Genomic DNA, 12475 nt, shown 5'->3' with positions numbered 1-12475 from the left:
ACCTTGCGGTTATCTGGCCAGTTTTATCTTATTGGATGCTATACGGTTATGGTGTGAAGACTGGTTCTCTTGGACATGGAGTTATCTAGCTGAACAGCCATCAGGCGAGCGCTATCTCAGAAGGGGAAAACTGTACGAGATTTCCGTGATATCTCCAGTTGTCCGAGGTTAGTCGATGTAACATGGCTGGGATTTCCATTGTAACATCCAATTACGGGACGTCGCTTATGCTGTTTCTCCTGCATCGGCGACGCTTTCCGACTTCTCGGCGATTCCCCGCGCCGGTTGCTTACTCCGATCGGTTGCTCGTACCGAGTATGTGGCCAATTGCGTGTCCCAAGACCCAAGAATGATCAAGTGATTGACGCATGTTGGTTGTTATAAATCACCATGTGGCAGTTTAGGCCAGAGATACGGAGGTAGTTCGATATCCCGAGTCCTACCTGCTGGCCGGTTCATTCATCTTTCCAACTACAGCGGTTCAACTTTCACATTTTCCACCATGTCACATCCACAGTCTACATTCGGGCAGACCCAGTTTCATGGCAAATCACTGCTCTCAATCCGGAGAAACACAATCGCCCAAACATCAATTCATACTCAGCTTGAGCAGTTACGCAGCACAGGTCGCTACGATTGCTTCAAGCTGAAATGGCACCCCATCTACGACGACAAATCCATGTGGCCGGTTCCATTCCATTTGTTTTGGGATAGCGACGTTGCCAAGTGGATTGAGGCTGCCTGCTACCTGTTGGAAGAACAGTATGATGCCGAGATTGATGTTGCAGTCCGCGAGCTGGTTGAAATGATCCGCAGTGCTCAACAAGATGACGGCTACCTCAACGTTCACTACACTGTTGTCGAGCCTGGCAAGAGATGGTCTAATGTCAAGGACATGCATGAGTTGTAAGCGTCCGATCTTCTAAAATCACCACTTACTCTAATTAGCCACGAGGTACAATGCCGGACATTTAATCGAAGCGGCTCTCGCTCACCGCGCCTATTATAAAAACGATCTTTTGATCGAACCTATTGTGAAATATGTCAACTACATTCGCAATACCTTTGGACCTGGAGAAAACCAGCTTCATGGCTATCCTGGACACCCTGAAATTGAACTCGCACTGTTGCGTCTCTACTCGGCAACCAGTAACCAAGACGCATATGACCTCGCCAAGTATTTTCTTGAAGAGAGAGGAAATCCAACGGGCCAGGATTCGAAACACTATTACGACTGGGAGACCGAGCAGCGAGGTGACAATCCGTGGGCCCGACCGGATTCCTATCCTGAACACCGTTCTTTCTGGGTCAACCAAGCACATTTGCCCATTCTGGAGCAGCAGACCATTGAGGGACATTCTGTGCGGGCCATGTATCTTTTGGTCGCGGTTGCTGATCTTGTCCATCTCAGTCGAGACACGGGCCAGAAGTTGCCAGATTCACAGGAGTGGGTCACTACGCTGAACCGTCTCTGGGATAACATGGTCGACCGGAGGATGTATGTCACTGGTGGCATCGGGGCTATCAAGCAGTGGGAAGGATTCGGAGTTGACTACTTCCTCCCTCAATCAACCGACGAAGGCGGCTGCTACGCCGAGACCTGCGCCTCCATCTCAGTCATGATGTTGGCAGAGCGGCTGTTGCATCTTGATCTAGACAGCCGTTACGGAGACATCATGGAACTCAGTCTCTATAATAACGTCATGACAGCCATGAGCCTAGGTGGCAAAGAGTTCACATATGTGAACCAGCTGGCCAGTTCCGATGAAGACAAGAGCGTCCGATACAGCTGGTTCTGGTGTGCTTGTTGCCCTCCTAACCTAGCGAGGCTATATGGAAGTCTTGGTGGCTACCTTTGGGACTACGGTAGTCAAGAGCAACAAGCGTTCATCAATGTTCATCTTTTTACCACGGCCAAGGTGTCCTTTGAAGCCAATGGGAGTACTGTCGTTCTGGAGCAACAGTCCAATTGGCCTTGGGAAGGAGACGTTACGTTTCAGGCGACGGCTCCTGAATCTGTACAGACAACTATTCGCCTTCGTCTTCCAGCGTGGTCTCAATATCAATATGAGCTGACACCCAGTGCTTCTGCGGACTGTGTCAAGTTGTCCAAGGGGTATTTGTGCCTCGCCCCCGCCTATGTTACCGCACACCCTTCTTTCATCCTCCGGGTCAAGAACTTCAGTCCTCGTCATATCATGCCACATCCTCATACGAATCAGAATACTTTGACTTTGGCTCGAGGGCCAATTATTTATTGTGCCGAAGACATAGATAATCCTTGGGAGACGAACCATTTCAAAGACATCATCATTAAGCAGGACAGCCCTGTTGTGGAAGAGCGTCGGGTTTCTGAAGAAACGGGTGAAGATTATGTCGTGTTGAAGACACAGTGTTGGAGGAGAATACTGAATGACTGGGAAGTGACGTCCAATGGTCAGGGGCCAGGGATGGGGGTTTCTGAGCAAATAATTGGCGACGAACGAGAAATTGTATTTGTCCCATACTATTTTAGATCTAATAGAGGCGGCAAGGGACACATGAGGGTGGGATTTCTCAAGAATTAAGCTGGAATAGCAAAGTTAATTTCGAATCATTGTATTGCTTCATAACCATAATGCCTGAGAAGGTTTCAAAGCGAATCAAATGGCGACTCAAATAAATTATGAGACCCCCTACTGCAGCGCAATAATGTCCATCTCGAGGCTCGCTTGAGCGGGAAGTCTCGTTGCTTCGCACGAGCTACGAGCGGGTTTATGCGGGAAGTACTGAGCATAGACATCATTCATTTCCTTGAAGTCGTCCAAGTTCTGGAAGTATATCTAGTTCAATATTAGCAATGTGTATTTGGATATGGATAAGTAGCTTATACTGTGATTTTGACGGCCTTATCTAGGCTGGAGCCGGCAGCCTCCAAGACAGCCTGGGCATTCTGACACATCTTGTGTGTCTTCTCGGCAACGGTGCCCTCGATAAGTTTACCCGTAGTTTCAGCCGGAATCTGGCCTGAAACAAACACCATGTTGTTTGCCTTGATAGCTTGGGAATATGGCCCGATTGCTAATGAGATCGCGTGCATTAGTTCCTGTGTCGTTCGCGGCAGCAATCACAAGGACTTACGTGTGACACCTTGGGGTGAAAAGACGGCTTCCATTCCCTTTCGTACAGATCTTGTGCTCGAAAACATCTGGTGACCAGTACCGGAAATCGAGTTAGAACGAGGACCAAAGATACTGCGTCCAGTGACCAGACGAGCTGTACCAGATGCCCTAAATACCAAGACATTCGGCCGCGCAACTGAGCGGAGAACTGAAGTGTGGGAGGAATTCATGATGCTGAGGGTGGTGAAAACTGACTTTTGAGGATCTCATGTGGCCAGGAAACTGTGATTAATATATTCGAATCTTCCCGACTTGGGTCGTTGAATACTGATGCTCTCCAGGGGATGAAGTGTGTGGAGCATCGTCCCGCCAGTTCAATCAAGACCGGAAACAGATCCCGCAGCCAACCTGTTTCCATCCATTCCGCTCCGGGATCCATCTCCGCAACGCTGACAGCAAGATAAGCCAGTTGATGAAATGTGAGTGTGCATTCATAAAGACTGCAATCAATCCGGCGTCTGCTAGAATGTAGTGATTCCCAATTCACATATTTCCCAACATCTAACCTTCTTCATCCCATCACGATCATGATTGCCCCTATATTTCGCTCGGTTGTTCGATCAACCCTGACTGGCCCTGCTGGAAGCAGTGCTTTTGTAAGATGTGCATCTTCACTTGGCCGTCGCACGATATCCACGGGAGGCCAGAACAAGGAGTTTCTCTGCATAATGCCTGACAGGCCGAATGTCCTAGAAATTAGGAAGAAGGTGAAGGCGTGCGTACTTGAAAGCCCTGCCTGCCTATAGTTGAGGCGCACTGACGAAAGGTCTCCAGTGCACACTATGAGGGTATCAAGCCATTGATTGCATCCGGGAAACTGGCAGCCGGCGGTATGCTCCCTGTTGAACACCCCCGATCCATCCCTGCATTGGATGCTATGGCAATACCCATCGATCGACAGTTGGCTAACGAGAGTAGGCGCCATATTCGAGAAGCACCCCGTGGAAGGCCAGTCTGCACTGTTCAAAGGCAGCGTAGTCGTCTACACTGGCAAGGACATTGCCGAGGTCCGCAAGATTATCGAGAACGACATTTACGCCACAAGCGGTGTCTGGGACCTCGAGAAAACCCAAGTTATCCCTGTATGTTCGCACAACCCCCCTGCCTTGAGCCTTGACACTGACAAGGTCCATTAAGTATGTTCCGGCTGTCCGTCAACCACTTGAGTGAGTGTTGCGCCTTCCGCTCCTGGAAAGCATACTGCTTCCAAAGAGCTTTGTTCTACAATGCAGTTTGTGTTAGCAGAACGGGCCGTATGTACGGAGGAAGCTGGCTCTCTTCAAGACACTCCGTCTATGAAAGTGACGATGTAGAATGGCTCCTAGATTAGTGGCTATACCTCTAGTAGCTTAAACATCTGGCGGATTAAGCGATTAAATGTTGTGAGAAGTTGTACAACACACCAACCGTGATTTTTAATAGCTAGAGCATTGGGGCCATAAGACAATGGCCCAACCCCGGCGGTGCATACAGAGTGGCCCTACATCTGAGAACTCAAATGAATCGACAGCGACAGTCTCCCCAAAAGTATATCAACGCCCTATTCTCTTATTCATATCTTATCAAGATCCCATCTCCACCCTTCATCAGGCATCGTTAGGTTAAAGAGATCAGTGCCCTCGACATTAAGGTCGTTGATAGCTGACATGATTGTCTCTGGATCCATGACAACAAGGCCGCTATCGCTCTCCCGGACTCGCGACCATACCGGATCCGGTGATACTATGATGGGACCAACTGGCGGAAAAGTGTATGCCGCCGCATCACACTGAGTCGCCGGATCGCAAAACCTCGATACGGTCTCGTCAGTTGCAAAATCCGCTCCCCGTATCTTTCTATGTAGCTCTACAAGCTGCAATAGGTCTGACCGATATGCTTTGGCAGGGGCAACGTTTCTAGACACGAATTCTTCTAGAAGCCCCATGACTTGCGGTAAATCCCACAATAGTCCATTAGCCGGCCTTATGATATCAACCAGGACCAGGGCGAAAGAAGCAGAGAAGAGTGCGTCAATGTCATATGGCAGGAAAACATCTTGAGGCTGTCAGCAGAGTTTCCATTCAGAGCACAGTCGATTCTCACCACATATCGTATGATTCTTCAGCGTGAACATGATCTTCAGAACGTTGATAGCCGACTCTACGCACATTCTCAACAGCGAGTCCAGGGGAGATGTTGAGTGGCGATCGTTACTCTCAGAGCTTAGGACAGGCGCCAAGAGGGAGAACAGCACAGGCTTTACGGTTAAAATAACACACTAGATGCTTCGTGTTAGCTTACAAGTGCATTCATGTACACTAACGAACAAACCTGGTGCAATAGCAGGTGCAATGTAGCGGCGTCTCTCGAGAGCGGATCGTTTAGTTGCTCTATGTCAAGGTTTAGATGTTCCTTGAGCACCACAGAGGTATCTGCCAGGCGGGAAAGAATTGATTGCACCTCAACAATAAAATTCTTATCTCGATGGCCTTGTACTCCATAAATAACTAGCAATATTAGCTCATATAGACAAGTAAGTACGCAGGACCTACCATCCAGTATTTTGCCGAGATGCGATGAGAGTTGTATGTATTGCAAAGACATTTTGAGAATTGTCTCCTTTCTTTATATCGAGGAATGGGATGGAAATGTCTTCGTCTCGCATGACCAAGGAACTTCCTAACATAGCAGCACTTTTGCAGTCAATAGAGTAGACTGTCCACCAGAGCTCTCTCTGGTACTGAACGTTCGGCGGTCGCATTGCCTCGGGAAATACCCTATTGAGACTTTTGGTGACTGAAACTCTCACTGCTTGGCCGATCTATCATCAACGGTCAGTAAGCTTTGACCGGAACTCTCCGAGGCTAACGCACACAAACATAAGACTCTTGCAGCATGTCCGTTGCGTGCATAAAGAGCGAAGCTAGACAGAGAATCTCAATCGACAAGAACGGGTCTCCGTACATTCGTCGGATGTCCGGTAGCGCCTCCATCACCAGAGTAAAGTAAGACATCCCCGATGGCCCCCTATCGGAATGTTCTCGAGAGAGGATAGACTTTCCGAAAGCCAGCACAAGAAGAAACTGCAAGTGCCAAAGACTCGCTTCTGGAAATATGCGCTTTGATATCTCGTCATAGAAGGCTCTAAGGCGCTGGAAGAAGGTATTGGGATCAAATAGCCGATATAGTGATCCTAGTCGCAGCAAGACGGTGTTTGTCAAGTATTCTGCATATTGGAGTGCAGGCAGCGGAACAGTCGCCAGGTCCAAAACTATCGATGGAAGGGAAGTCGCATATGATGCATCCTCACGCTCGACAGATACGCTGCCAGGGTCTGCCACGGCGGTTGAATTTTGGAGCAGGTTGCGCACATTACGGCTGAAAGACAGAGTCGAGCTATGGCCAAGGAAAGCTCATTTTTTGTCAATGTCTTGCTTTAGGATAGAGCTAGGATGGTACATACTTGCGTGTCCGTAACGTCGCACTTTTATTTGTGGCTCTGAGGCTACCAGTGTATTGATCAAGTCCTCTGGTTCTGGGTGCTGATTTCAAGTCAATCCGGGAGTTTATAACTGTTCAAGGCGTCACTGTTACCGAATCTGGCTCGGCCGTGCTTTCCCGAGTCTCGCATATGTCTCCCGATATAAGTTGTGGATCTTGATTTGGCTGGTGTAGTTCTGAGACGATGATTTCAGGTGCTCCCGCTGCCTCGAGCCGTGTTTCTAACGATTTGATTCGAGCCAGTAAACTGTCAATGTACCTGAATAAATTAGCACACAGGACTTGATGCCATCGCCAGAGACTTACGTCACGGGGACAGCAGCCTTTCTCTCTCGCTCCTCGTATACGCATGGTTCTTTTCTGCCCACACACTTTTCGCAGGGATTACGCCCAGAGCAACGGGACTTTCGATTACGACACCCTATACATCTTGACACCACTGTTAGATCAGGTGAGAACCATCTCGGAATCTAAGACTAACGCATTGGACGTTTTCTTCCGGTGGCGGGTGGAAGATTGAGGTGACTGTGAATGGCTTTCACTCTCCATTACGTGTTGCGGCTTGCACTTTTGGAGTTGTGATTCCCCGGGTGTCAGTGTGAACGTGGGTAACCGGGCGCTGCGGGGAAGACACCAATTTTGTGTGATAAAACATCACGTGCTACCAAGAGATATGAGAAGCCAAAGCTGATTAGCGTTGCTTCATTGATTGTCCATCATTTCATAGATTCTTTTGCTCACTTATCCGACTTTAACATAGATAGCATGCGTGCAGCGGTGAATGGACAATTCGAGAGCCACTGACCCTCGGATTTTTCTCCCAGTGTATGAGAACTTAACAATCATCTATGCGTCCAAAATAGACTGTTTCCAACACTTTCTGCTCGATGAAGACTCCGGCTCGGGTGGGAGTGGAGTGGGACGAAGTCCTTAAAAAGCCTACCCTACAGCGCGGGAGCATTCAACGCTGCAAAACAGAAGCAGCTTTCTCATTGAGGCCGGGATTCTAATTCCCAAACAATAATTTAGTTTGCGATAAGAGTATAATCTTGACTGTGAATTATCTCGTGGGTTAATCATCGATGAGCTGTATGGATGCACAGCCGGAATCGGGATCCGCTGCTGTATTGTCCGGGCGGAATAGCTTTCCGGTCGCGCTGGCATCTCAACCGAGACATGTAGGCAAAGCAAGTAAGGTAGTATTTGCAAAGGCAATGGTGAACGAGTCATGTCGTCTACTGATCAACAGTCATTAATTGACAGAAAATAATCGGCAGAGCCGGGGGAGCTTTCCGCTGGTTAGACTCTGTGCTATCCGTCCCCTGCACACCGTCGCATTCTCCACATTCTCGCATAGCCAATGCAGCGCAATTCAGTCATCTGTCTTCAAGCATCAACAAGTGACTTCTTTCTGTGTTTTTCAAACTCAATCCAGGCTTGACAAACCTGGAGAGAAGGGCAAAATGGGACAAAAATGAACTCCCTCCTCGTAAACGGATCACCGTCGGAGGGGGGGTACACGTGTTGTAATTGCCCCGTACTGGAATCGAACCAGTGATCTTGTCATTACTAGTGACACGCTATACCACTTAGCCAACGGGGCTGTGTTGATTCGGCTTCAAAATACAACTGAAGTACTCCATGAGTATTCTTCGTCGGAGGCCCTTGAAACAAAGAAAATGACTCCATGCTAGAAGAGAAATCTAGCAAAGCACCGAATTAAGGCGCTACTGGCCCAAGATGCAGGCCATGCCACGCTGAAAAATGATGTCTCTTATCATACCGGAATTTCTCTCCGATGTGGGGTCGGCTGGTACGGGATGAAGCCTCAACACTGTGGTGTTCGGTCTCCTCCGCGGCAGCGCGTATTGATCTAAGCCCCGAGATCCCCTCTTCCGTCTTCCTGATTACCTTACTTACCGGAAGCTTACTCCGCGAGTTACCGTATCGAACCTACAGTAGCGAAATCACCACCTAGTGCCAATTGGATTTGTCACGCCTGGGCCACGGCACAACGTCCAAATGTCCACGCGGAATCTTGATCCGACTGACAAAGCAAGGCCTTACAGTCGTTTTGCTTATGATTCATGAGGATACTGGGTGCTAAGAATAAAAGCATGCATAATCATGCAGAATTGTTGGACCGAATTGTTTACTACATTAATTCATCCTGCTTGGTGACTGAGATGACGAACACATCACGGCTCAAGATGCCTATCGGAATCACGACCAGGGCAATGTTACAGCCACGAACAGCTCACCAACTGGCTGTGCGACTAAGGTGTAGCTATCACACGGCAAATTACCAGGAATCTTCCGACAATGCCAGCAAATCCGCCCTCTCAAGGTTACCGACCAAGACCCTTCTTCGATCACTGGTCTTGACTTCGCTCATGTCAAAGGAATGGCTTCTGCGCCCATCCCTCACCATCCTGAATATGGTGGCCAAGTCTAAATCTGCAATTCTCAATGCAGATAGAAATCCTTTTTTGAATCGAATACTACGTTGGACAATTTACAACCACTTTTGTGCGGGCTCCAACAAAGCGCAGGTAGCCCGCTCCTTAACCGAAGTCAAGGACATTGGGTATCAAGGTGTGATCTTGGGGTGGGCCAAAGAAGTTGTGCTAAATCCCGTGGATGGCGGTGTTCATTCAGACAACGCCAAGTACGGACCAGCATGTTATCAAATGATCGACGAGTGGAAAGAGGGAACGCTGAACACGCTCCGTATGCTGGGGCCAGGAGACTTCCTGGCAGTGAAGTAAGTGGACGATAATAGGCACCTCCCTGTATCTACAACAAGACAGAGCATCTCTGACCACACGTTCATTATAGGCTTACCGGCGCCGGCCCCATCTCCTTGGATGCCATGAAGGCCCGGCAACCAATCCCCGAACCACTTGGAAAAGCATTGGATGAGATTTGTCTTGAAACTCAAAAGCAAGGCTCAAGACTGTGGATCGACGCCGAGCAACAAGTGCTCCAGCCAGGATTAGATGAGTGGGTCATCGCGTTAATGTGCAGATACAACCGGGGCAGAAAAGCTCTCGTTTACAATACGATCCAGGCGTACCTCAAGGGGTCTAGAGTCAACGCTGAACGGCATATTACCCAGGCAGCAAAGGAAGGTTGGACACTTGGTCTCAAGCTTGTCCGTGGAGCCTACATCGAGCACGAAGTCCGGCGTCTAATCCACGAGACCAAAGAGGATACCGATCGCTCCTATGATCTGATCGCCGATATGGTCATCTCCCAGAAATTACCTAGTGGAGCAGGCCATGTCGATTTCCCTCCCTCGGCCCTGTTTCTTGCCACCCATAACGCTGCGAGCGCAGGGAAAGCAATGGAAACCCACCAACAGAGAATTGATGCTGGCCTTCCCACAACCACATTGGAATGTGGCCAAATTATTGGAATGGCAGATGAACTGAGTTGTGCGTTACTTGATCGGCGCGAACAGTGTACGTCCAACTCGCCCACGGCCATGGAAGCAGCACCTGGCGTCTTTAAATTCCTGGCTGTTGGCTCTGTCGGGGAGTGTATAGAGTACCTCTATCGACGAGCCGTGGAGAATCGTGGAGCCGTGCAGCGGACCGAGGAGATGGTGACCGCCCTCAAGAAGGAGCTATACCGACGGGTTTTTAACTAGAAGATACAATTTCTGCATGTCCCTCGGGTAAAAGAAAGAAAAAGCAGCTGACATGGCTGATTTATGAAGCTACATCATGTTCTAAAAAGTTCTTGCAGGATAAAATGCCAAGCAGCTCATACTACTTAGATTTACCACTTAGCATAGATTTTGAATTAATTCAATAGCCCCAGGCGTCTCAGCCCACGCCGGATAATTGTAGCAGAGTATTAGACTAGCTTCCTCCCTTGAGCCAGGTGAGTACCCGCTGGGCCTCGAAACGGCGCTGGTAATTGGATCGACCAGAAGCATTGGCCAAAAGTGATAATTGATATCCTCGATGGATTCGTGAAGCTCTCTTACTTGTTGTTTGATTGATTTAATAAGACTTGTGGTCTCATCCGTGCTATCCCTGAGAAGGTTGGGGCGCGACTCAACGACGTTGCTGGCGAGTTGACCACGGATAAGGTCGATGATTTCTTGCGGAATGGCTCCAGTGAAGGCCCTGGCAGCGTTTTGAATGGCCTGTAGATCCAGCAGGACTCGGATCTTGACCAACGTCACAGCTACCGCATGGCTCAAGTTGATGTATTCTGTCGTCCACATTCCTCCTAGCGATTCGAGCACATCGGCATCCTTCACATCTAGGAATGGCAGGTCTATGTCGCCCCAATCGTAATTTCTGTCAATACCGGTAGTTGCATACCACTTGACAGAGTCATAGGCCTCCTGATCTCTGCCTAGGCGGATAAACAACCCCGGAATCATGTGCCGAAGACCCAAGTTGTCCCCACGACATAACCGCATCATGTCCAAGAAGTGGTCTAGGTAGTCTGAACGGCGTCAATAGGACCGCCGATGGTAGTGAAAGCGTTGAGAAGAGAATCTCCAAGGTGATAGCGCGCGCGCATGTAGGGACGTGTCTCGTTGATGCCCCAGAAGTGACCGACGCCCGTCTCAAAGATGTTCGGAGGGGTGAATGCACTGGGTGGCTGGTCGCGTAGATCCTGTTCCTCACGCTCCAGTCTCGTACGCGCTTTTTTGATGACCTGGCACCATTTCTTGTGGCTGGCTCGATCAGATGTTTGGTGGTCTCGTCCGCAGTAGTAGACGACCTGGCAGCCAGAGCAGCGCAGGATGTTGTCTTTCTGGTGGCAAACTCGGCAAGCTCGCGGCTCCAGGATGGCATAGTTGCGCGAAGTCATGTAGAGCGGTGGAGGATTGAGCTTTGAGTGATACAAGTGTTATATCCGGAGGACGCTACGAAGATGAAACAAAGGTACGGTGAAGTCGTCGAAGTTGTTTAGGCGTGTGTGGTTGAGGCCCGGTTAAATAATTAAATTGCCTATGTACATTAAACGGCTCCCCGGTGCGATACCGTGTCGACTCGATATATTGGCCCTGTTTTTATGGACTAAAGCCAAGTTATATAAGGCTTAGGTTTCTGTTGAATGATGACCCTGTATAACGAAACATCGGATAGATTGATATCCTGACCTTAGTCAGAAGGGGGGGTATGAAAACCCCTCTTCTGGCGGATCCGGATGACGAGATGGAGGAATCATCAATATGATCAACATCATCATCACTGTATTGATCCCTATCTATCAAATTGAATTGACCGTAACGGATCTATTAATTAAGAGTCTTATCTGCTTGAAGAAGCTAGCTGTGCTGAGATCCGTACGGCTTTTATCCTCTATTTTAGATTAATTCTACCTAAATCTACGAAAATTGCAATATCAGCTAAAAATACTGCATCCGACTATAAGATCTATCTTGAGACCTTTAAGGACTGGAGGATCTGGGATAAGACCTTCTAGCTGAGGGTAAATGCAGCCGGCCTCTGGGATCTTGTTGATCCTGAAGGAAATCAACAGCTGATGCAGGCCCCAGTAAAGCTGCTGATTTCTTTCTATTTCCGAAGAATCCCTCCATAGCGGATTGAGCCCGACCTTCCTCGACAGATCCGTCACTCTGACAGTCAGGGGTCTTAGACTATTACCCCGACCTACACTCTCGAGACGAACGATCCGATTGAACGAGCCCAGTCTATCAGGGATCTAACTGCTAAAGACAAGATCTCCTATTAGTCTAGCTATAGAGACTATAAGTAAGACTATAAGGAATATAAGAAGTAGAAGGATTAGATTAATAGCCTGAAGAAATGGATAATAGATATAGTAGCTATAGGTCTGATGGA

The 12475-nt window shown here is 48.7% G+C and overlaps 6 protein-coding genes and 1 non-coding gene across 7 annotated transcripts; 3 read left to right on the top strand and 4 right to left on the bottom strand.

The window, feature by feature from the left end:
• Nucleotides 1–377: 377 nt before the first annotated feature.
• BGZ61DRAFT_433674 (uncharacterized protein) lies at nt 378–2664 on the top strand. Its single transcript, XM_046243927.1, has 2 exons — nt 378–906; nt 956–2664. The coding sequence occupies exons 1-2, from the start codon at nt 503–505 to the stop codon at nt 2565–2567; spliced, it is 2016 nt and encodes a 671-aa protein (XP_046095504.1). The 5' UTR covers nt 378–502; the 3' UTR covers nt 2568–2664.
• Nucleotides 2665–2675: 11 nt separating this feature from the next.
• On the bottom strand, nt 2676–3187 carry BGZ61DRAFT_370754 (YjgF/Yer057p/UK114 family; the record flags this gene model as incomplete). Its single annotated transcript, XM_046242047.1, has 3 exons — nt 2676–2822; nt 2873–3060; nt 3121–3187. The coding sequence occupies 3 exons, from the start codon at nt 3185–3187 to the stop codon at nt 2676–2678; spliced, it is 402 nt and encodes a 133-aa protein (XP_046095503.1).
• A 501-nt stretch (nt 3188–3688) lies between these two features.
• Nucleotides 3689–4331, top strand: BGZ61DRAFT_370751 (uncharacterized protein; the record flags this gene model as incomplete). Its single annotated transcript, XM_046242045.1, has 4 exons — nt 3689–3876; nt 3936–3991; nt 4077–4243; nt 4299–4331. 4 exons carry the CDS (start codon nt 3689–3691, stop codon nt 4329–4331), a joined length of 444 nt encoding a protein of 147 aa, XP_046095502.1.
• Nucleotides 4332–4713: 382 nt separating this feature from the next.
• BGZ61DRAFT_499849 (uncharacterized protein) lies at nt 4714–6992 on the bottom strand (the record flags this gene model as incomplete). Its single annotated transcript, XM_046251454.1, has 7 exons — nt 4714–5195; nt 5244–5397; nt 5472–5660; nt 5743–5961; nt 6014–6552; nt 6604–6682; nt 6948–6992. 7 exons carry the CDS (start codon nt 6990–6992, stop codon nt 4714–4716), a joined length of 1707 nt encoding a protein of 568 aa, XP_046095501.1.
• A 1180-nt stretch (nt 6993–8172) lies between these two features.
• On the bottom strand, nt 8173–8244 carry BGZ61DRAFT_t203. Its single transcript has one exon. It is a non-coding gene; the product is annotated as a tRNA-Thr (tRNA).
• Nucleotides 8245–8851: 607 nt separating this feature from the next.
• On the top strand, nt 8852–10293 carry BGZ61DRAFT_499848 (FAD-linked oxidoreductase-like protein; the record flags this gene model as incomplete). The annotated part of the gene is made up of 3 exons (XM_046251453.1): nt 8852–8880; nt 8929–9405; nt 9480–10293. The coding sequence occupies 3 exons, from the start codon at nt 8852–8854 to the stop codon at nt 10291–10293; spliced, it is 1320 nt and encodes a 439-aa protein (XP_046095500.1).
• Nucleotides 10294–10431: 138 nt separating this feature from the next.
• On the bottom strand, nt 10432–11540 carry BGZ61DRAFT_510570 (uncharacterized protein; the record flags this gene model as incomplete). Its single annotated transcript, XM_046252069.1, has 2 exons — nt 11126–11540; nt 10432–11096 (listed from the first exon to the last, which is right to left on the bottom strand). The coding sequence occupies exons 1-2, from the start codon at nt 11475–11477 to the stop codon at nt 10432–10434; spliced, it is 1017 nt and encodes a 338-aa protein (XP_046095499.1). The 5' UTR covers nt 11478–11540.
• Between the last annotated feature and the right edge of the window lie 935 nt (nt 11541–12475).

This window comes from Ilyonectria robusta (assembly GCF_021365365.1).
Source record: "Ilyonectria robusta strain PMI_751 chromosome Unknown BGZ61scaffold_42, whole genome shotgun sequence".
Taxonomy (NCBI): domain Eukaryota; kingdom Fungi; phylum Ascomycota; class Sordariomycetes; order Hypocreales; family Nectriaceae; genus Ilyonectria; species Ilyonectria robusta.
The sequence above is the reverse complement of the archived record's forward strand: the minus strand, read 5'-3'. Positions and strand labels throughout refer to the sequence as shown.

Excerpts from the sequence above, each read along its gene's own strand:
- BGZ61DRAFT_433674 (XM_046243927.1), top strand. The coding sequence starts at position 503 with ATGTCACATCCACAGTCTACATTCGGGCAGACCCAGTTTCATGGCAAA. Across the intron at positions 907-955 it reads GTCAAGGACATGCATGAGTT|GTACAATGCCGGACATTTAA; the intron begins GTAAGCGTCCGA and ends ATTAGCCACGAG.